The sequence below is a fragment of the Pelodiscus sinensis genome, chromosome 1, assembly GCF_049634645.1.
Source record: "Pelodiscus sinensis isolate JC-2024 chromosome 1, ASM4963464v1, whole genome shotgun sequence".
In the NCBI taxonomy this organism is placed as follows: Eukaryota; Metazoa; Chordata; order Testudines; family Trionychidae; genus Pelodiscus; species Pelodiscus sinensis.
The window spans coordinates 292,866,275-292,889,668 of NC_134711.1; the positions used below are offsets into that span (position 1 = coordinate 292,866,275).

At 44.9% G+C, this 23,394-nt stretch overlaps 1 protein-coding gene across 1 annotated transcript in view; it reads left to right on the forward strand.

Annotated features, from left to right (window-relative positions):
• Window positions 1-23,155, forward strand: part of LHFPL6 (LHFPL tetraspan subfamily member 6) — a 241,804-nt gene extending 218,649 nt beyond the window's left edge. The window contains exons 3-4 of the mRNA XM_075919117.1: window positions 438-536; window positions 22,550-23,155. Of these exons, the coding sequence (XP_075775232.1) occupies window positions 438-536; window positions 22,550-22,668 (218 nt within the window). The 3' untranslated portion in view covers window positions 22,669-23,155. The remainder of the gene's footprint in view (window positions 1-437; window positions 537-22,549) is intronic.
• The last annotated feature ends 239 nt before the right edge of the window (window positions 23,156-23,394 follow it).

The window sequence follows — 23,394 nt, forward strand, 5'->3', positions numbered from 1 at the left end:
CTGGAGACGGAGAGCCCACCTCTCAGATGAGATGGCAGTTCAGTATGAAGCCTTCACAAACCGCAGTCAACCTACTGAGACAGCCCCCAAAGGAGCAAATTATGCCATCTGTGTGCTCGTGCTCCTTGTGGGTACCAGAGTCCCATCAATAGCATGGCCTCAGGTTAGGAAACAGGGTGGGCAGTGGATTTCTCACAGTGCAACACAGAGTAACACCCTATCAAATCCACAGCCATGAAAACCCCATGACAGACTGTGAAATCTGGTCTCCCACTGTGAAAGTGATGCATGCTTTGCCAGTGTTCCCAGCACATCTGCCTCATGATAAGGCTGATGCCACCCTTTCCTGTAATTCCAAGTATTGATTTTACCTGCTGGCCGTTATTATGGTAATGATCATGGGTTGTAGTAAATCTTGTTTTCCTCTCTCTCCACAGGCTTGTTGATTGGCTCTGGCTGTGCCCTCTATCCATTGGGTTGGGATAGTGAAGAAGTGAGACAGACCTGTGGTAACCTTTCCAACCAGTTTGAATTGGGTAAGTGATTGTCAAAAGAGCTCAGTGCCTTTAAATTCTATCTCCTCTATTGTCACTAAACACAGAGAGGCCTATAGAGCAGGTCTGCAGGGAGCAATTCTTGCATATTTGCTGGATGCTGGTGTATATATTATTGTATTGCTTAATAGAGAGGGCTAGGGCATGGCACTCCTTATAACTTTACTAAGGATATTTTACCATGGAACATCACAGATACACAAAAGGGAAAAGCTCTTTGAAAGCAGAATCTCTGAAGATAAATTAGAAGAAGTTTCATTAAAAGAGACCCAGGAGTGACAGAAGGCAGAAGATTAGATGTGAATTTGCAATGGAGTATGTCAGCAAATAAGTCAGTAGAGTTTTTAGCTGCATGTGCTCAGGCATCATGTTGCAGAGGAGTGCAAAAGCGGTGGGAGATATTCACAACAAACTAAAACCTATGCAGACTGAGCATTGGGTTTGAGGTTTGATGTATTCATGGAACTCAGCCTATGTCTTTGAGAGTTTGGGGCATGTAGGTTGTTTATTCACACACATGGGAAACTGGTGAATTTCCTTTCAAGAGCCTCACTTCCAACAACAAGCCACTGGATTTAACTATTTCTTATTCTAGATGTTCTCAAGTGGTCTTATCTCTTGTTGTGGAGGGGGGAATCCATAGTATAGTGTGAGGCTATGTCTACACTACATGTTTTGCCGGAAGAGGCAATGCAAATGAAGTGCAGATTAGCATTTTCTCGTGCTTTATTTGCATAATCTCTTCTGATCCGTTCTTGTGTAAGAGGTTTTTGCACAAAAACAAATAGTGTGGACGTTTCCATTTTGCGCAAAACCCCCAGGAAAAGGATCTTGTGCAAAAAGGCGGTTTTGCACAAAAAGGAAACGTCCACACTGCTTGTTTTTGCACAAAAACCTCATGCGCAAAAACGGATCGGAAAAGATTATGCAAATGAAGCGCAAGAAAATGCTAACCTGTGCTTCATTTGCATTGCCTCTTCTGGCTAAACACATAGTGTAGACATAGCCTGAGGGAACCTCTCAAAGGTGCAGAAGGGCCAGCCATGGCGAATTGCATGCCCTAGGTGGCTCCAGTGCATTGAACTCAAATGTCCGAGTAAATGAGCAGGGATGTCTTTGCTTTCAACTACTGCAAGCAAATCTGTAGGGTCACTCTGTGAATCCTTTCATAGCCTGCACTTGGCAGAGTTTGTAGTTCCCTAACAATAGTGCCTTTCTTAAGGATTCTGGCACACCATTCATCAATCTATACTTGCCTAGTAGGGGAGAGGGGAGGGCTTAAGAACAAACCTAGAGTATTTTTTAATTTTGTACAAATATTTCAACCAGGTTTAAAGCCAAACAGTCCCTCCCAAGATATGCTTGTCCTTGGCTCAAAAAGCTACTTATGTGCGTAAGCAATTGTTTTGACCTTGGAATGCAACAGGTTGCCATGCACAGCCTAGGTTGCCGAAAATGTCTCTTGGTAAACTGGGATATATTCTAGAAATATTATCTTGTCTGTAAATAAATGTCTTAATTGAACTATCCTTTGCTATTAGCATGTCAGAATATATTGTCTTCCAAACAATATAACTGAAAATTTCTTCAGTTATTCTACAAATATTTGCAGTATGCAAGCACCAAACATGGAAAGGCATAAAGAAAAAGAAGCTGTAGGTTAACAATCAGAGCGCATTTCCCAAGGGCGAATAATACTGTGGAATGCTCCCTCAAAGGAAGTAGAGCAGTGGTCTCCAACCTTTTTATGTCCAAGATCACTTTTTAAATGACAGACCAAGCCAAGATCTACAGCCCCGCCCCTTCCCTTCCTTGAAGCCCCGCCCTCTCTATTCTCCTCCTCTCCATCACTTGCTATCCCCAATCCTTATACTGCTACTTTTTTATTATTATTATTCTGTAGTAAGAGGTTTTTCCAACATTTGGCCTGTCTACACTGGACCAAATATCAGAAAAAAAACCCTTCTTTTGGAAGCCACCTTATTCCTTGTGGTAAGAGGAATATAGGGGTGACCAAAAGAGCCTGTTTGCTCTTCCACTAAAAAAGCGGAAGAACAAACGCAACCCTGGATGCAGAAGAGTTTTTCTGGGATATCTCCAGAATCCTGAAAAACTCCTGCAGTCTAGCTGGACCCTTGCTGTGTTGAGACAGGATGTGTAGGCTCTGGGGTGGGCATGAGGGATTTGGGTGTGGGAAGGGGTGAGAGGTGCAAGCTCTGGGAGGAAATCTGGATGCAGGAGGAGGTGGAGAAAGGGACACTGGCTCAGGGAGGGGGCTCCAGGCTGGGCAGCGTTGGGATACTAAGCAAGCCACAGGCTTGCAGATGTGAGGGTGCAGGAATTTGGGTTGGGGTATGTGAGGGGCTGAGGGCAGAAGGTTCCAGTGTTTGATAGGCTCAGATCTAGGGTCCAGGGAAGGGGGAGTGCAGGAGTGGTTGTGGCCAGATGGGGGCTTGGCCGCAATTGGGAGTTTGTTGGCCAGGCTTCGTTTTTAAATAGAATACTATGTTAAACACAAAAAGTTTCTGCATTGTCTTTATTTATGAGATTGGCAGGGAACCTGCCTTGAGTCAGGGGTCACTGACCCATAGAAAAGTCATTTGGGAGCAGGGGACACAGTACTGGGGAGGAGTGCTAGAGGGTTCTGGGGCAGGGAACAGGGTGCCAGTGGGGGCAGGGGAGAGGGGGCAGGATGCCAGGACAGGTTTCTGCAGCAAGGGACAGGGTGCTGGGGGGGACAGGTTTCTGCAGAGGGGAGCAGGGGGACAGGTTTCCGTAGTAGGAGACAGGGTGCCAGAAGGAACTAGTTTCTGCGGGGGGGGGGCAGGTTTCTGCAGCGGGGTCGGGGGGACAAGGGAGAGGGAACAGGGGGCCAGGAGTGCGGGGGACAAGTTTGGGGCAGAGGAGAGGGAACAAGGTTGGGGGCAGAGAGTTCCCTACACCAGCCACGGAGGGAAGCCTCCGACCTGCGCGCCCTCCGGACTGACTGCAGGGCAGCCGAGCTGGAGGGAAGAGAAGCAGCTGCCCGGCCAGCTGGCCATGGTGCTCAGCCAGGGTGCCACCAAGCAGCACGTGGCAGGCACAGAGGGGAAGCCGCCCAATCAGCTGGAGCACGGTTCAGCCTCCTCGGGGCTGAACGCCACAGCCAGCAGGCCAGGCAGCTTCTCCTCTGCGCCAGCCCACAAAGAGCGTGGTGCACCCTGGCTGAGCGCCATGGCCAGCTGGCCGGGAAGCTGCTTCTCTTCCCTCCAGCCCGGCTGCCCTGCGCTCAGCCCAGGGAGGCTGCGTCTAGCTCCAGCTGTGAAAGCCACAGTCATCTGGCTGGGGTGTTTCAGCTCTCCCGACCTCCCAGCTCCCACCATTCCTCGCAGCTACTCGCCTGTGTTGTTGCTCAGTGAGTAGCTGCTCCTCAAATGAGGAAATCTAATGTAAATGTACTGCGCAGGTGTGCAGTTCAGGGGCTCAAGAGCTACTCTTAGAGCCCCGGAGATCTACCGGTAGCTCATGATCTACTGGTTGGTGACCAGAGGAACTCCATTACTGGTTAAGGTGAGACAGAGCGTTAGAAAGTAGACTGCTGGGAACAATCCTTATAGATCTTGAGCATCTTTGATTTCAATTATTTCATTCTAAGTACCACCATTTTGCTCTTGCCAAAGTACAGCAAAAAGCTACAGTTCCCTGCTCTTTCTTGAGAAAGCACCACACAAAGACAGTTTTGTGTGGCAGCTTGAGTTCTTTCTGATGGCACCAGCTATGAGACGTTTCTAATAATTGTATGTTTGAATAACTTCTTGGTGGGAGAGCTGTGCATTCAGTGAATTTAGACATGGCCCCTGCCCTCTCTTGTCCACTTGCCATGACTCATGAGCCTGGCATGTGAATAAGTCAGGCCTGGTAACAATACATTCAATAAGAGAACCCTTCTGAAAGAATTCAGCTGTCAGCTTTTTCTTCCAGGAATGCATAAGGAATATGAACAGGAGACATGTAATAATAATCGTGACGCTCGATACTCTGCCCGTATTTACTGGATTTGGAGACTGTAAGGCATCTGTTATGCACACCTAAGCTTGACGAGAGTCCCAATTGTGCTGAATGTTAGAATTTTATGTTACCATAATAATTAACAGATTAGAATGAGACTAGAAATCTGCTAAAAGTCTTTCTTCCGGATTATACCTTGTCTGAATTTAAATGCTTGGCTTTGTACTGTTATGTTTACATTGGTCGCTGTTGGTGCTGTGTTACATTGGCAGAGGAGAGGTTACCGGGACTGCATACTAACCAGATTGGTCATTTCTTTTAATTTAACCCTTACAATTATCAGTTGCCCAAGTCTAAGCTTTTTTATTTAATCATTAGAGACTAGTGTTCTTGTTATAGCTTTATGGCTGAAACCAGTGTATCTGCGAATCTGTCTCACTAAGTCTCAAGATGTATTTGAGTAATTATTGCTTTCATTTGAATATTTAATTTGGTTAAGCAGCAGCCATGTGCTTTTCCCTTTTGAATCGGCAGGACTAGTCACCTCCAGTACTGCACACAAGCTATGTTTAGACAATATGCACAGAAAGATGAACTGAGAGTGCTGAGGGACAGATGCTTGTCAGCTTCTGAGTACGTGTGCTGTGTGTGCGTGTGGAGTTCCTTCTGTCACCTCTTCACTCTTTTGCAGGGGCTAGCTAGGATCTAATGCTAATACTCTCGCAGGTTCTAGCTGTCTGCAAGGGCAGAGAGCTGGCAGGGCACTGAATAGGACAGCTGCTGCATCCTCCTCAAGAGTATCAGAGCTGCTGCTCTAGCATGGACACTCCAGGAGCACCTGGAAAATATATGCCAAAAGGGGTGGCAGAATGGAACCCCACAGGACTCTGTATAAGATGAGCCAACAGAACTCAGAGGCCTTTCAGAATGGAACCTCATGAACTCGGGGCAACAAAATCATCTACCCACAACAAATAACACAGTCAAATTAGCAACATCATAGAAAATACTACTGCTGTCTCCCATGACACGACATCTGGCATTCAGCCTTCACTGGTAGTTATCAGTCAACATTTTTAGCTCAGTTTCAAGGACTGGAACTAGACTGAAAGGGATTCAGGAAGTCAGATGGTTCTAGATGAACCCAGAACCTAGCACAATCTTCTGGGATACCTCCCCATCACACACACACACACCCAAAAACAGAGCGAGAGAGCTAGAGGCAAAGTGGTATTTTGCAGACTTGTCTGAGTTTCATCAAGTGGTGATTTCTTAGGCATAACCATTTATAAAATGGCTAGAAGACCAGTCCTTCTAGTCTGGACAGGGTCAAGAGTAAGCTATTTTTGGCCTCCATCACAGTATCATTTTAGGAATGTAAACTTTTCAATCCCACATTTCAGTGGATTTTGAGTAAGTGTTCTGCCACTCTGTGACAAATTAACTAGCCAGGGAGGAGGCTCTCTCAGTACCTTTGACTAGGGTGGTACAGGGAAGGGTGGTGGTAGAACAGTATGTGAGAAAGCAAATAGAGACACAACAAGGAATTGAGTCAACATGCAGTGGTGGCAGAAAACAACTGGAGCGCTGCAGAGAACTTGCTGAGACGACAGAGCTCACATGAAGCTGTTGCAGGGAATGTGGGCCAGGAGGAGGGCTGCAGGAAGCAGCAAAGACTCAGAAGGATCTTCTGTGACTGTAGGGAGCTCCTGTTGTGATCAAAGAAAAGCCAGCAGAATGGATTAACTGGAGGGAGAACTGGAAACTCTGTAGTGGGAGGAGGACTAGAGCAGTCTGAAGCAAGATGACCACCATCCTGGTGCTGTATCTTTAGGATGGGGAGATAACAAAAATGGCTGGTGAATCTGGGATTTCAAGTCATGAGATAAAAAAAGTGGCCAAATTTTGCATCATGGAAGACAAAGCTAGACAAAAATATTTCAGGAATTAATAGTTGAATGTAGTAGACTTTAAAGAAACACAACTCCAATGTACAAAATAATGTAGATGTAACTTTGTGCACAGACAGGGAGAATAATAACTGTGCTAAAAACCCAGAAAGAGTATAATCCTAAATGGATGCATTAGATAAGAAGTGATTGTTCTTGTCTGCAGGAATATTGACAAAGGCATCAGACTAATCAGACGCTCTAAGCACAGCTGAGATAGGTCATATTGTGAAGGGAAAATAAAACCCAACTTACATGTAGGCTGCATCTAGACTGGCAAGATTTTGCGCAAAAGCACTCGCTTTTGCACAAAAACTTGCCAGCTGTCTACACTGGCCGCTTGAATTTGCACAAGAGCACTGACTTTGTAATGTAAAAAACAGTGCTCCTTGTGCAAATACTTTCACACTCTCACTCAGGGATAAGCCCTCTTGCGCAAGTATTTGTGTAAGAGGGCCAGTGTAGACAGGCACCTTAATGTTTTGCGCAAGAAAGCCCAATGGCTAAAATGGCCATCGGAGCTTTCTTGCGCAAAATCGCATCTAGACTGGCCACGGATGCTTTTGCGCAAAAGCACTTTTTGCACAAAAGCATCCGTGCCAATCTAGACGCTCTTTTGCGGAAATACTTTTAACGGAAAAACTTTCCCGTTAAAAGTATTTCCGCAAAATCATGCCAGTCTAGACGTAGCCATAGATTTCAAAGCAGCATTTAATATGGCTGCAGGGAAACTAATTGTGCTTTTAATTTACATACAAGTAGATATTTGTTTTCTTTTCCAAAAATTTGACTTGGCACTACCATAGCTTGATGCTTTCTTTGAAATTCATTTAAAAGTGAATTTTGTTCAACTGCCTTTATTCAGTTGGATTTGACGGATAGCACCATGTACAACATCTTCATTTTTCCATCAAAAGAAAATATTGGTACAGATAAATGCATATATAAATGGAGTTGTGTTGTAGCTAAATATGTATGGCCAGGTACAATTCAAGTAGTCCTACCCTGGATCAAATAACCTCCATAGACTCAGGGTATGTCTACACTACAAAGTTAGTTAGAACTAACAGACGTTAGTTCGAACTAACTTTCATAGGCGCTACACTAGCGCTCCATTAGTTCGAATTTAATTTGAACTAACAGAGCGCTTAGTTCGAACTAGGTAATCCTCATTCCACGAGGATTAAGCCTAGTTCGAACTTACTAGTTCGAATTAAGGGCTGTGTAGCCCCTTAATTCGAACTAGTGGGAGGCTAGCCCTCCCCTGGTTTCCCTGGTGGCCACTCTGGCCAACACCAGGGAAACTCGTCTGCCCCCCTCCCAGCCCCGGACCCCTTAAAGGGGCACGGGCTGGCTACGGTGCCCGTGCCAGGTGCAAGCCTGCCAGCACCCAGCCAGCAGACCCTGCACCTGGCACGGATCGAGCCACCCACCTGATGCCCCCCAGCCCTCCCCCTCTTCCCGGGACCAGGCTGGCGGCTCCCGGGAGCTTGCCCGGGAACGCAAGAGGCGTGCACCCGCTTGGGCTAGTGCGGACATCGTGGACCTCGTCCACGACCTCCACACTAGGCACAGGAAGGTGGCCGTCTAGGGCAGGAGAGCTGCCAGCTTGGCCACCCAGGAGCATGTGTGCATGAAAATCAAGGTGGTCCACTGAGACCCCCGACCCTGAGCCCTGAGCTTACAATGGCCGTCCTGGGTCAGACCAAAGGTCCATCTAGCCCAGTAGCCTGTCTGCCGACAGCGGCCAACCCTAGGGACCCTGGAGGGGATGGACCGAAGACAGTGACCAAGCCATTTGTCTCGTGCCATCCCTCTCCAGCCTTCCACAAACCTTGGGCAGGGACACCACTCCTACCCCCTGGCTAATAGCACTCCATGGACCCAACCTCCATGACTTGATCTCACTTCCCTTTAAACTCTGTTCTAGTTGTAGCCTTCACAGCCTCCTGCAGCAAGGAGTTCCACAGATTGACTCTTTGCTTTGTGAAGAACAACTTTCTGTTATTAGTTTGAAGCCTGCTACCCATTCCTTTCCTTTGGTGTCCTCTAGTCCTTCTTCATGGGAACTAATGAAGAACTTTTCTGTATGCACCCTCTCCACCCCACTCCTGCTTTTAGAGACCTCTATCCTGTCCCCCCTCCGTCTTCTCTTTTCTAAGCTGAGAAGTCCCAGTCTCTTTAGCATCTCTTCATATGGGACCTGTTCCCAACCCCTGATCATTGTAGTTGCCCTCCCCTCTCCCAGCCTCTCTCTTCCCCTCTCCCACCTCCTTTTCCCAGTCTCCCCCAGTTTTGTTCAATAAAGACAGATTCTATTTTTGAACACAATTGTCCTTTATTTTGTACATCAAGAAAAGGGGCTAGGGAAGGGTAAGTGGAAGGAGGTGAGGGAGGAATGGGGTACGCGCCCCCGATGGGGAGGACTGGGCTGGCTCTGCGGGCTTCTGGAGCCCCCCGATTGCTCCCTCTCCCCAGATGGCAGCCTGTGGCAAGTGCAGCCAGTCTGATGGCCGAGTGGTGTGATGTGCCCAGTGTGGGTACTCCGGGCACTCCAAGCCAGGACTGCTTTGCAAGCGGGGCACCCCTGAGAACTGTCTGTCCGGGGTGGGGGTCGGGACCCTTTAAGCGCAGCCCTCGGCTAGCCTGAGACAGCATCTCCATGCTCTAAGTCCTCCTCTGATGCCCTGCCGGCACTGCTTCCGGCCATCCTTAAGCCTGGTTCAGGGTCCACTTAATGTCGACATGCTAGTTCGAATTAGCAAAACGCTAATTCGAACTAGTTTTTTAGTCTAGATCCGTTAGTTCGAATTAGCTTAGTTCGAATTAACTAATTCGAACTAAGTTAGTTCGAATTAACGTTGTAGTGTAGACGTACCCTCAGCCTCTGTGGAAATGAGGCTGGTGTAATAACCTAGCTAGATGGATGGATAGGCAGACTGGGGTATATCAGTAGAAGAGCCTGGAATATACTAGACTCATATGCTACTGCTTTTTTGTCAGTCAGAAAGAAAGCTGCAATAATAACTACATTAGCATTTGGTTGCAGGCTAAATCAGTTGGCACAAATGATATACCAGTCATAAGCAAGTGCTAAGGAATTCCAGTTCTTTCACATAAACGGGAAAGATCAAAGTCATTTCCATCTCCTGTTGTAGCATATGCTGTTACTGTTATTTATTTATTATTTATATGGAGGAGCTGTCCAATCGATCCAAATCTAGATCAGAGTCCATTGTGGTTCTGAGCTACTAGCTGAAAGAAGTTGATTCAGATACAGAGGATCGTATTTATAGCTAGAGCAAATAGCAAGTCATTTACTCTAAAAGGATCTCACCTAAACAGTTTACAATGCATTTAACTTGTCTGAGCTAGATGTAGTACCACCTCACTCAGGGACAATACCTGAAAAGCAAAGTTCCCAACAGAGAAGGGCTTTACAGATTGGCAAAAGCTTGTCAAATATCACAAGGAATTTGCATTAAAATTAGAACTGTGCAAAATACTTGCAACAGCCTTTAGATTTTGCAAAATCTAAACCACTGTTGTGAAAAATTTCTGAAATGCTGCTGACTTACTTAAAAGCCAGGAGTGTCTACATGGGTAAGAGGAGACTTTAAAGGGCACAAATAGGAGTAAGACACCCAAACTCTTTTGATGTTCAATGGGTTCCTTTATAAGCACACTAGATGGTGACTCAAAAGATGTAAATTCTGTTCTCAACTCTGTCCCCATTCTAGTCTTCTCTCTGTGCCTGTTTCCCGTCTGTAAAATGATGATGATAACACTGACCCTGCTTTGTAAAAGCATTCAATCTATTGATGAAAAGTGCTAAGTATTGTCAAAAACACAAAGGCAATTAATGACAATCACCTCAGAGAATATTCTGAACAGACTCTCTCAGTAAGTATCCCAGCACCAAATGGCACAGTTGCATGTTTTTGTGGGACCAACTATAGTTTAGGCTTACAGGAAAAACAAAACTGTTTACAGATCTTTGTCTTGAGCGCCAGGCCATTAAGTTCTTTAAGTACCTCTAATGGCTTTCACTAGAAGTCCTAGCTCAGTGGTTCCCAACCTTTCGGGGCTGCCAGGCACATGTGCCGCGCGCCCAGGGCAGGGGCCGCCCATGAGCCACACACCTGGGGTTGGCACCGTGCATGCGCCGGGGGCGGGGCTGGCCCAGATCATTCCGCGGGCGTACATAAATGCCCCGGCAGGTGCCATTGCACCCGCGGGCACCGTGTTGGGGACCACTGTCCTAGATTAACAAACAGGTTTGCACTTTATATTTATAACTTCCCTTACAAGAAAATACATGCACACAAATAGAATACACATGTTCAAGGGTTTACAAGCTCTTGAATGATAGGTCACAAACATATGGGCGCAGTATACAGATCAGTGTTTCTCAACCTTTTTTTATAAAGTACCTCTTTTTTAAAAAAAATTATAAGTACCCCCAGTACCTACAGTCTTCAGACACACAACATTTTTTTCTACCATTTTAACACATTTGTTTCAACAACTTAATCATAGTGGGCAGGCAATGAAATTTTGGGGTGTAAAAAGTACAAAAATAACAAAGTGCTGTAAAACTTAAAACAAAAATCAGTTTTTCTCCAAATTTCAGTTATGTTGATGTACCCCTAAGGGTGCTCAAGTACCCTTAAGGGTGCTCAGACCACTGGTTGAGAAACACTGATATAAATGATAAAGCCCCACTGACCAGTCAGAAGGCCCATAGCTCCAATTATTTATGCTGCCTATCAATTCGCTTGACAAAGCCAAAAGCTTTCAAAGGGCTGGTAATCATGCAGCACTAGGCTCAACAATCGCCCCTTAGCTCCTGATGGCGCCAAAACCCCTTCCTTCTTCCTGAACAGGAAAGTTAATGCTGTTGTGTAAAATCTAGTCTTAGCCCTGAGCATAGCATCATTCCAGAACATGCAGCTTGAAAGCATGACAGCTTATTTAAGTGTGAAGGTATTTTGAATATTTTTGATTGTTGGAGACATTCCATACGCACTCCACTCAGATTTTGAGCTTATGGGAAGAAAGATACAAATCATTTCACTGGATTTTTTTTTAACTCTAATAAATATACTGACTACATATGTAATTGTGGACCTTGGTCTTCCTGTTAAAGCTTTCATTTTAACAGCAGAGAATATCAAATATAAAAAATGATATTTATAATGCTTAGCAAGACAGAGTCCCTCAAAGCAAAATACTGTATCTGATGAATTAATTTAAGCCCCAATCCAGCAAAGCACTTGAGCACATGCTTAACTTTCTGCATGGGAGTAGCCCCCTCGAGATCACTATGATAAAAGTTAAGTATGTGTTTAAGAGCTTTGCTGGATCAGGGTCCCAATATGGTAGCTGCTGTTATAGCTGCTATAAAAATATAAATCTGGAGAACTGAATGTTTTTGATCTCCAGTGTATCATTTCTCCTGGAGTCTTGCCATTTGATTTGGCCTCTAGTGTAATCATTTGAATGTTCTCTAGCCTGCCCTTTACAAAGCTTTACCATCCTTCTAAAAGGGAGAACTTAATGCAAAAGTGAAGCAAAAGTCATTTCACAGGTTAAACTGCAGCTAAATTGCCCAATTATTGACAACCCACAATCTTTCCTTAGGGGGCAATGGATTAAAATAGCTGGTACATGCAGCAAAATGAAAACACTGGAGCAAAATCACAAACTAGACCATTTTTTCCCCCTCATGAAATTAAAAATTACAAGGGAAGTATCACTGTTTTAGTGAAACACTTGGCGGTTTGATGTAGATGATTGTTAATTTCAGTAGGCAAATTTGAAAGTCTATTGTTGGCTTGAGAACTATAATTAGGACACCACAGAGATCACTTCACCCCTCCCAGCAGCAAGCTCTTCTTTAGTGTTATAGCCCCATTCTTCAGTCTCCACATGTACATCAGCTTATTTTAGCAAGAGACTCCCCCTGCTTCTGGCGCTTAATGGAAATAAATGAGCAATAGGTTGATTTCAGGTCACTAATGCTCTAAGGGCAGTGTCCCAATGTTCTTTCAACCACCCTGCTGTACTTCCCTGTCCCTTTGCTTGTTCCTTTTGACACCACTCACGCTTGTGAGCTTGAAAGAGCAAAAGGCTGCCTGTTTGTTCCTTATATGATCAAAGTGGTGACCATGTTCATTGGGGCATATGGAGCACAGCAAAGGGAAAACCATGGCCTGCCAAGTCCAAGGTTGAATGTGCATCTTGTGTGTCTTCAGCAGTGCTGTGACACTGATCTAGCAGCTCATCATCCATAAACTCAGGCCTCACTAAATGACCCTTATCCTCTGCCAAAGAACAAAAGTTGAATTCACCCTACGCAGAAGTCAAGGCTCCTTATTTCTGCCTCTGTCCGTGTTCAGTGAGGCTTAGGGCCTTGGCATGACTTCACACCGAATGTGCCAGCTTTTGAAAATCTTTTACTAGCACACAAAAAAAAAGGGGAGGGGGGGGAAGGAGCTTTTCCACGTACGAGCAATCATTATTAGAGAAAAGGTCTCTGTTGTAAAATCTAGCAATCTGCACCTGTCATCATCTCTGGGCACATGTTGGTTAAAATACACAAAGTAATACAGTAGAATATAATATATATATATAACCAGCTTCCCAATTCCTCCCCAGTAGCCTGAAAACAGACACACATTCTGACCTTGGCAACTGAATTCTGCTTGTCAAATTTCCAGCTGAGCTTTCCATAGGATTCTTCTTCACTCTGTACTTGTAAGGTGAAACTGAACCCGGGAACTCTGAGGCTTAGTGCATGAGTCTCTACAGTTAAGCTAAAAGCCAGCTGGCTACAAGACTTCTTCTGCACCTTAGGATATAATTCCTCATCTTTTGTTTCCAGAGTATTATAATGATTCTCCTTCACCACAGTGGATGAATTGGAAGGGAAAATTGGATGGAAGTTTGGAAAGGAATTTGGGATTCTTTAGGAAGAAAGGAGCTAAGTCAATGTTATAAATGGCTGTCAATGGGCAGGAAGACATACGGGAATATGCCCTATTGGCAGGTTAAACTCTTACTTTTGACTTGGCACCAGCCAGATTGCCATGGTGTAGGGGAGCTGAAGGATCTCCACAGTGGGACTCAGACCTTTGCTGGGTCGTAGCACTCCTAAGGAGTCTGGTCCCTCATACCTGCCACAGAGTGGTATTCTGCATTCTGCTTGTCTGAGTAGCCACAAAAGTGGGGCCTAGTAAGTGGCTAAGCCGGGCAGCCCTCCCAGGAGTGGATTATGGCATAGGCTGCATAGGCCTGTGCATAGGGCCCAGCTCCTCACCATTTGTTTGGGTCAGAATTGCAGCTCTCACTTTTTAAAACAGTTTCCAGGCCCCAGCCCTATAAAGAAAACCCTGAAAACAGGCAACAAGTTTAACTGTGCTGTGGTGTCTGCCTGAGTCCTGCAGCCAGCCTGATGCAATTGCTCTAAGGCGAGAGTTTCCCATTCATCTTCATAGGTTCTACTCTCCAATAGCCACTGCTCTGGGAGTGCTGCCAACACCAAGAGAGAATGGTGTGTGCCAGAAATGTGTGTGTCAGGGCTGTGGCCTGCCCCACCCACCCAGCCTCACCTACTGCTGGGGTAAGAACTGGGGCAGCCAGCTTCCAACCCTGCCTTGCTAGAGGGCAGAGGGAACACTTGCTGTCATTCCCACTGCTCCAGAGGGAAAGATGGCCTCTGTTGCTGCTCCTGATGGGAGAAAGAGCCTCGTGCTGCTGCTCTTGCCTCTATGTGAGGAAAGGGGCCCCCTGATTCCCCCCATACCAAACGTGCAAGGAAAACTATGCTGCAGGGGCTGCAACGTCATGATGTGCGTAGGACCCAGGAGTGCCTGGAAGCCCACATAGAAATGACTGTGGGATGGGTAGCTGTCCTGAGGTGAGAGAGCAAAAGTCTCCTTGCTCTCTGAGGGGGCAAACTTTCCCAGATAGATGCTGCTGCTTCTGCTGACTCTTCCATATCTGACCTGGCGGTGATCTCAGTCTGCATGGGCTGCTATAAATCCCTCCGTACCATCAAGAAAACCTCCCCTCCACCCCTGCGCCTGCCACAGAAGAGTGATAGCTCTGTGCCTATAGTGCCTCCCCTCCCCCAGGTGATAAGGGAGTGGGTTCCTGGACTCCATCCCCAGAGCAAGGGGAGAGGTTGGGGGTTAGAGACTAGCCTCTTGTGTGCCTTCCCCCCAATTGGACTTTCAGTTGGACTGAAGTGACTCAAACAGAGCTCCTCAGACAGCTCCATGCCACATAGAGCAAACCAATATCCAAATTTGGCCTGCTGGGAAGTTCTTTTCTTTGGCTGGCATGTGGAATTGATGCTACTGTGGGGGCAGTTTGGGGGAGCAGTTTAGAACTTCATTACAATTTTCAGACTAACAATGATAAAGGCAGAGGACGATTCCGTACGGTTGTTTCTGAGGAGGCAAGTCAAAGTCCCAGACCTTGGCTATTTGTTGTGCGACCTCCATGCACTGCTACAAACAAAGAGACTCCAAAGCTGCCTGTAGTGCAGGTAAACAAACCACTAAAAGGAAACAAAATAAAATACTTTGACCCTTCTGATTTGCGTCTACTGCAGAAACCAGCCCCACAGCCTCTCTCTCTCTCTCTCTTTCTGGACTTGGCAGGCGATGGGGCTGTCTGTTCCACTGCTAACCTATTTTCAGTGCCAGTAACCTCTATTTTAACTGTCAAGTCTTGTTTTCCTCTGCATTGAAAACAGCTATTTGCCGCCCAAGTAAGCTCTGAGGCTTGCCTGACGAGCTATTATAGACAGCGAAGGGGAACAATTTAAATAGTTTTGCTTCTTTCACTTCTTGAAAGGGTTGTAGGCAAGCCAAGTCCTCTAATTGACTATTTCCCCGTTCGGATGAATTAAATATAGGTGGGCAGAACTCTTGGAGGAGGCGCAGAGACTTGGTTCAATAAAGAGCATTGGTAGGAAACTCTGAAACCCCAACGAAACCACTCTGCTGATACTTTGCACTTTTTAAAGTCTCTCTTCACTAGCAGCAGCAAACACTCCTGCTCTTTCCTTATGCAAAAAGACAACGAAGGCTCACTCTTTTGGAGGTCCCAAGTGTGTAATGTTGCCATGCTTGTTTTGGCAGGTTAACATCATCGTCTCTGTTGTAGTGAAACTGTCCAAAACTGGTTGAGTTGTCTTCTTTGGGGAAATGGGTCAGTAGACTGAAACATTTTTGCCATGCGACATGTCACACACAGTTTTAGAAATGTTATTATTTTAGTAGCACTCTTTTAAAGAAAGGAGCACAAGCCCTGCTTTATATTTTGACAGGCTTGCATCAGTTTGTATCGTCATAGATTTACCATGTTTGCTTCTAGTGTGAACATAAGAATGGCCATACTGGGTCAGACCATCTAGCCCAGTATCCTGTCTGCCGACAGTGGCCAGTGCCAGATGCCCCAGAGGGGGTGTACCGAAGACAATGATCAAGCAATTTGTTTCTTGCCATCCTTCTCCAGGCTTTGACAACAGAGGCCAGGGGAACCATTCCTTACCTCCTGGCTAATAGCCTTTTATGGACCTAACCTCTATGAATTTATGTAGCTCTTTTTAAAACTCTGTTATAGTCCTAGCCTTCACAGCCTCCTCTGGCAAGGAGTTCCACAGGTTGACTCTGCGCTCTGTAAAGAAGAACTTTTTTTTATTAGTTTTAAACCTGCTACCCATTAATTTCATTTGGTGTCCTCTAGTTCTTATATTATGGGAACAAGTAAATAACTTTTCTTTATTCACCCTCTCCACACCACTCATGATTTTGTATACCTCTATCATGTCCCCCTCAGTCTCCTCTTTTCTAAACTGAAAAGTCCCAGTCTCTTTAGCCTCTCCTCATATGGGACCCTTCCAAACCCCTAATAATTTTAGTTGCTCTTTTCTGAACCTTTTCTAATGTCAAAGTATCTTTTTTGAGGTGAGGAGACCACATCTGTACACAGTATTCAGGATGTAGGAGTCCTATAGTTTTATATAGGAGCAGTAAGATATTCTTTGTCTTATTTTCTATCCTTTTTTAAATAATTCCTAGCATCCTATTTGCTTTTTGGACTGCTGCTGCACACTGCGTGGACGTTTTCATAGAACTATCCACGGTAACTCCAAGATCTCTTTCATGATTAGTTGTAGTTAAATTAGCCCCCCAACAAATTGTACGTATAGTTGGGGTTATTTTTTCCAAATGTGCATTAGTTTACACTTATCCACATTAAATTTCAATTGCCATTTTGTTGCCCCGTCACTCAGTTTGGGGAGACCTTTTTCAAGTTCTTCACAGTCTGCATTGGTCTTGACTATCTTGAATAGCTTAGTATCGTCTGCCAACTTTGCCACCTCGCTGATTACCCCTTTCTCTAGATTGTTTATGAATAAGTTGAATAGGATTGGTCCTAGGACTGACCCTTGGGGAACACCACTAGTTACCCCTCTCCATTCTGAAAATTTACCATTTATTCCTATCCTTTGTTTCCTGTCTTTTAACCAGTTCTCAATCCATGAAAGGATCTTCCCTCTTATCCCATGACAATCTAATTTACACAAGAACCTTTGGTGAGGGACCTTGTCAAAGGCTTTCTGGAAATCTAAGTGTACTATATCTACTGGATCCCCCTTGTCTACATGTTTGTTAACCCCTTCAAAGAACTCTAATAGATTAGTAAGACAGGAGTTCCCTTTACAGAAACCATGCTGACTTTTGCCCAACAAATTATGTTCTTCTACGTGTCTGACAATTGTATTCTTTACTATTGTTTCAACTAAGTTGCCTGGTACTGACATTAGTTTTACTGGTCTGTAATTGCCAGGGTCGCCTCTAGAGCCCTTTTTAAATATTGGCCTTATGTTATCTGTCTTCTAGTTCTTGAGTACAGAAGCTGATTTAAAGGATAGGTTACAAACCATAGTTAATAGTTCCGCAATTTCCCATTTGAGTTCATTCAGAACCCTTGGGTGAATGCCATCTGGTCCCGGTGATTTGTTACTGTTAAGTTTTTCTGTTTGTTCCAAAACCTCCTCTAATGACACTTCAATCCAGGACAGTTCCTCAAATTCATCACCCACAAAGGACAGTGCAGGTTTGGGAATCTCCCTAACATCCTCAGCTGTGAAGACTGAAGTGAAGAAATCATTTAGTGTCTCTGCAATGGCTTTATCGTCCTTGATTGCTCCTTTTGTATCTCGATCGTCCAGGGGCTGCACTGTTTTTTTAGCAGGCTTCCTGCTTCTAATGTACTTTAAAACATTTTGCTATTTCTTTTTGAGTTTTTGGTTAGCTGTTGCTCAAAATCTTTTTTGGCTTTTCTTATTACATTTTTACACTTGATTTGACAGTGTTTATGTTCTTTTCTATTTACCTCAGTAGGATTGGACTTCCACTTTTTAAAAGATGCCTTTTTTTCTCTCACTGCTTCTTTTACATGGTGGTTAAGCCACGGTGGCTCTTTTTTAGGTCTCTTACTATGTTTTTTTATTTGGGGTATACATTTAAGTTGGGCGTCTATTATGGGTGTCTTTTAAGTTGGGCGTCTATTAAGTTGGGCGTCTTTGAAAAGTTTCCATGCAGCTTGCAGGGATTTTACTCTAGTCACTGTGCCTTTTAATTTCTGTTTAACTAACCTCCTCATTTTTGCGTAATTCCTTTTTGAAATTAAATGCCAGTGTTCTGGACTGCTGAGGTGTTCTTCCCACCACAAGAATGTTAAATGTTATTATATTATGGTCACTATTCCCAAATGCTCCTGTAATAGTTACCTCCTGAACCCGATCCTGCGCTCCACTCAAGACTAAATAAAGAATTGCCTCTCCCCTTGTGGGTTCCTGTACCAGCTGCTCCAAGAAGCAGTCATTTAAGTCATCAAGAATTTTATCTCTGTATCTCGTCCTGAGGTGACATGTACCTAGTCAATATGGGGATAATTGAAATCCCCCATTATTATTGAGTTTTTTATTTTCATAGTGTCACTAATCTCCCTTAGCATTTCAACGTCACTATCACAGTTCTGGTCAGGTGGTCGATAATATAGCGCTACTACTATACTCTTATTATTGGAGCATGGAATTACTTATCCATAGTGATTCTATTGAACATGTTGATTCATTTAAGATTTTTACTTCATTTGATTCTACATTATCTTTCACATATAGTGTCACTCCACCACCTGAACGGCCTATTCTGTCCTTCTGATATATTTTATATTCCGGTATGATTGTGTCCCACTGATTGTCGTCATTCCACCAGATTTCTGTGATGCCTATTATGTCAATCTCCTCCTTTAATATAAGGTACTCTACTTCACCCATCTTATTATTTCGACTTCTAGCATTTGTGTAGAAGCACTTTAAAAAATTGACACTGTTTATTTGTCTGCCCTTTCCTGATGTATTAGATTCTTGTATATGTGATTGTTTCTTGTCTGATCTGGCCCAGTTTATCATCTCTCGTCCTCTCTTTCTGACTAAAACCTAGAGAATCTCCATCAAAGGACTCTCCTCTAAGAGAAATCTCTGTCCGATCCACGTGCTCCTCCGCACCAAACGGCTTTTCCCCTTCTCGTAGTTTATAAACTGTTCTATGACCTTTTTAATGTTTAGTGCCAGCAGTCTGGATCCACCTTGGCTTAGGTGGCACGGCAGCAGGCTGGGGAAGAGGTGGAGTGTACAGTGAGGTACGGCTATCTTTATTCACAGAGGTTTGAAATTGCACACAGGTGATCTCTTTACATGTGTGCAACTGCACTGAAATCAGTGAGGTCTGTACAGGTCTGAGGGCCTGCCTGCCTGCATATCTTTGCAGGAGGAGGGCAACATTCCTCCATTTTAGCAGTGGCTGGTGTAGTGTTATTTGTTTGCCTCCTGTTAAAGCAAATGGAAGTTACCAGGCTAAAACTCATGAACTGCACATTTACTCCAGCATAGACAAATGTAGTTTTGGTTACTGACTACACTGAGCTAGTAACAGGGTATAGGGCCTTGGGAATCAACTCCTTTTTTCACAAGCTACAAGTCATAGCAAGGATGAATTTGGCACACCGCCCCAATTCACAACTACTCTGTGGAAAAAAGTTCTAGAGTATATTCCCTTGACAATAGCCCAGATTCCATATTGGATTTGATGCTAGGTGGGTACATTCCCTAGGGTCCTTTTACCAATTTGGCTCAAGTCCACATTCCATCACAGACTTTGTCTGTATAAACATTGTGTAATAAATCCATATTGTAAATCACTAAAAGCTCCTGAGATGCTTATGCCCATTCTCATTAGCTGTCCTATAGGCAGGATTGTGTGGATTTGTATCGTTTTATGACTTGAACCTTTTTCAAATAGCCATGTTTAGAATTTCACTTATTACAATAGGGCTTAGAAGTACCAGTCAAGACTAGGCCTCAGTGTGTTAAGCACTAAATCAGTGTTTCTTAAACTTTTTAAGACCGAGGAACACCAGACAATAATTTTTTTTTTATGGGGAACACCAAGGATTTTTTTGTTGAGCCAAAAAAAAAAAGTCGGGGGCAGGGGGGAGAAGGGTCGGGGGAAAGTTATTGAGGAAAAAAAGGTCACCTGCCCCTTTAAGGGCAGCCATTTTGAATTCTGTTATTCTCCGTGGCACACCTCCAACTGCCTCACAGCGGAACACAGTTTAAAACACACTGCACTAAATAAATGCATCAAGTCATGGTGTTACTGCCCTGAGATATTCACAGCCATCCAGTACCTTACATTAGCACTATCTGCCTGTCTATTAGAGATGCGTGCTTCAGTCTGGATGTAAATCTATCTGTCAAAAATTCCTCCTAAATGATAAGAATTAGGGCCACCAAATTTGGTATGCAGCTTCCTGTTATTGTAGCTTAAAAGCAAGGTCAGGGTTTGGTTATGACAGGAAAATGGGAAGTGCCTGGAATGGGACTTTTTTCCAGAACATGGAAAGGGAAGGGGGCAGAGGGAAGAAAGACATGTAGCCCCCCCCCACCCCAAAGTAGTGCTGGGGGGAAGATTCCCTACCCCCCCTCCCCCCCGACCTCCTTAGTGATTGCCGCTCTCCCCCTCCTCTAGACCCTGACCAAGACCCCCAACCCTATCTGGTAGCCCCATCTAAAGAGAGCCTAGGGCCAGGGCCAGGAAACATGCCCTGGCTCCGGACAGGCTGCACTGCAGGCCAGAGCTGGTCCCCAGAGCTCTGCCTCCCTGCAGACAGCCTGCTGGCCATAGAATCATAGAATAATAGGACTGGAAGGGACCTCAAGAGGTCATCGAGTCCAGCCCCCCGCCCTCAAGGCAGGACCAAGCTCCATCTACACCATCCCTGACAGATGTCTATCTAACCTGTTCTTAAATATCTCCAGAGAGGGAGATTCCACCACCTCCCTTGGCAATTTATTCCAATATTTGACCACCCTCACAGTTAGGAATTTTTTCCTAATGTCCAATCTAAACCTCCCCTGCTGCACTTTAAGCCCATTACTCCTTGTCCTGTCCTCAGAAACCAAGAGGAACAAATTTTCTCCTTCCTCCTTGTGACACCCTTTTAGATATTTGAAAACCGCTATCATGTCCCCCCTTAATCTTCGTTTTTCCAAACTAAACAAGCCCAGTTCATGAAGCCTGGCTTCATAGGTCATGTTCTCTAGACCTTTAATCATTCTTGTCGCTCTTCTCTGTACCCTTTCCAATTTCTCCACATCTTTCTTGAAATGTGGCGCCCAGAACTGGACACAGTACTCCAGCTGAGGCCTAACTAGTGCAGAGTAGAGCGGCAGAATGACTTCACGAGTTTTGCTTACAACACACCTGTTGATACAACCTAGAATCATATTTGCTTTTTTTGCAACAGCGTCACACTGTTGACTCATATTCAACTTGTGGTCCACTATGACCCCTAGATCCCTTTCTGCCATGCTCCTTCCTAGACAGACGCTTCCCATCTTGTATGTATGGAACTGATTGTTCCTTCCTAAGTGGAGCACTTTGCATTTCTCTTTATTAAACCTCATCCTGTTTACCTCTGACCATTTCTCTAACTTGCTAAGGTCATTTTGAATTATGTCCCTATCCTCCAAAGAAGTCGCAATCCCACCCAGTTTGGTATCATCTGCAAACTTAATAAGCGTACTCTCTATCCCAATATCTACATCATTGATGAAGATATTGAACAGTGGGAGTGTTCATGGAACAGCCATGGAGTGGAAGGGGCTGCTGGAGACTGGGGCCCACCCCCAGAGCCTGGTCCCCCCAGACAGGCTGCAGGCCATGGGGTAAGGCTACAGAAGGCTGGACTCCCTGGAGCCTGCAGGCAGCAGGGAAGCTGCTAGAGGCCAGGGCTAGCCCCCAGAGCCCTGCCCTACCCTCTGCAGACAGCCTGAAGGCTGCAGCGAGGGCTGCTGGGGATGGGGCAGGCACCCACAGCCTGCCCAGCCCCAGACAGACTGCAGGTCATGGGAGGGCCTATGGAGTCTGGGGCTGGCCCCAGAGTCCTGCCTACCCCCCAGCAGACAGGTTACAGGCCGCGGGAGGGGCCACTGCAGGCTGGGGCCAGCCCCTGGATCTCTGCCTTCTTCACCCACCGTCTTCCCCTCCGTGGACAGGCTGCAGGCCATTCATTTTATTTTCCAAAACAAAAATGAATTGAATTAAGGGCCTGAACAATGCCAGGTAAATCGTCTAGTATTTAATAAAAAAGCAAGAAGATTCCAGTATACTCAGACACCAAAATCATGAGCACTTAGATAGATTAGATAGCATTGATATCTGGCTGGCTGGCTGGCTTCTACCACAATGGGAAGGCTTTGGATGAAGGTGCATAAATATAAATTGCTTAAAAGAGAATGAAACCAAAAAGCTGATACAGGGGCTAATATACATGGCACCTTCTGCCATATTTGGTTACTTCTACTTTCATTTCCCTTTTACTGCTCCAAAAGGAAAGAGCGAGTAACATTATGGTGAAAGCAAATCTCCCTTCTTGAGTAAAACATTGTTCCCTTGGTTTGTTTGTTCCTAGGTACTTGTGAAATTGGCTGGGCTTACTACTGCACCGGAGGAGGAGCAGCTGCTGCTATGTTAATCTGCACTTGGTTGGCCTGTTTCTCTGGCAAGAAACAGAAACAGTACCCTTACTGAGGCTGGCAGCCTGAGAGTCCAGTCTAGAGAATGAGTGAGCTTCGAGAGGCCGAAGTGACTTGCAGATTTCTTCTTCTGAAAAAAGTGCTTTAGTTCCTAACTGCAGAACCCTCAGTCTGAAACGAGAGTGGACATGGTCTAGGTCAGGATGTGAGGTGACATTGTGGGTTGGGATGGGATGGGATGGGAGTCTGGAGGTATGGACCAAATGCTCTTGTTTGCCAAGTTCTTTCTTGACAAAGTATATTTCAGGTCTGTTCTGGAAGAATATAATTTTATGAACAAGGAATGTTCCTTTTTGATAAATTGTGAAGGTCTGGGTGCGCGAATGAATTGAAAGACTGGTGAAAAAAATATTTGGGGTAGGATGCAATCTTCCAAAGTTCCACTTCAGCACAACACTCCTGAAAGTGTGTGTGCATTCACACACACACACACACACACACACACACACACACACACACACACACACACACACACACACGCAGACCATGGCACAGAACAAATGAAATGCAAACTTATTGGTGCATTTTTCTTTCTTTTTTTATTCATTTGATGGTTTTGAATCCAATGTTATACCACTTTTTAAACTATATATGAAACCTAATAAATGGACCAATAAGCCACTTTAACAGTATTTTGTATATTCTCTATACTCTTCCACAAAACATTTATTCACTACTTATTCAGTCCTATAGAACTTTTATGTAGCTTCCGTGTTTTCAC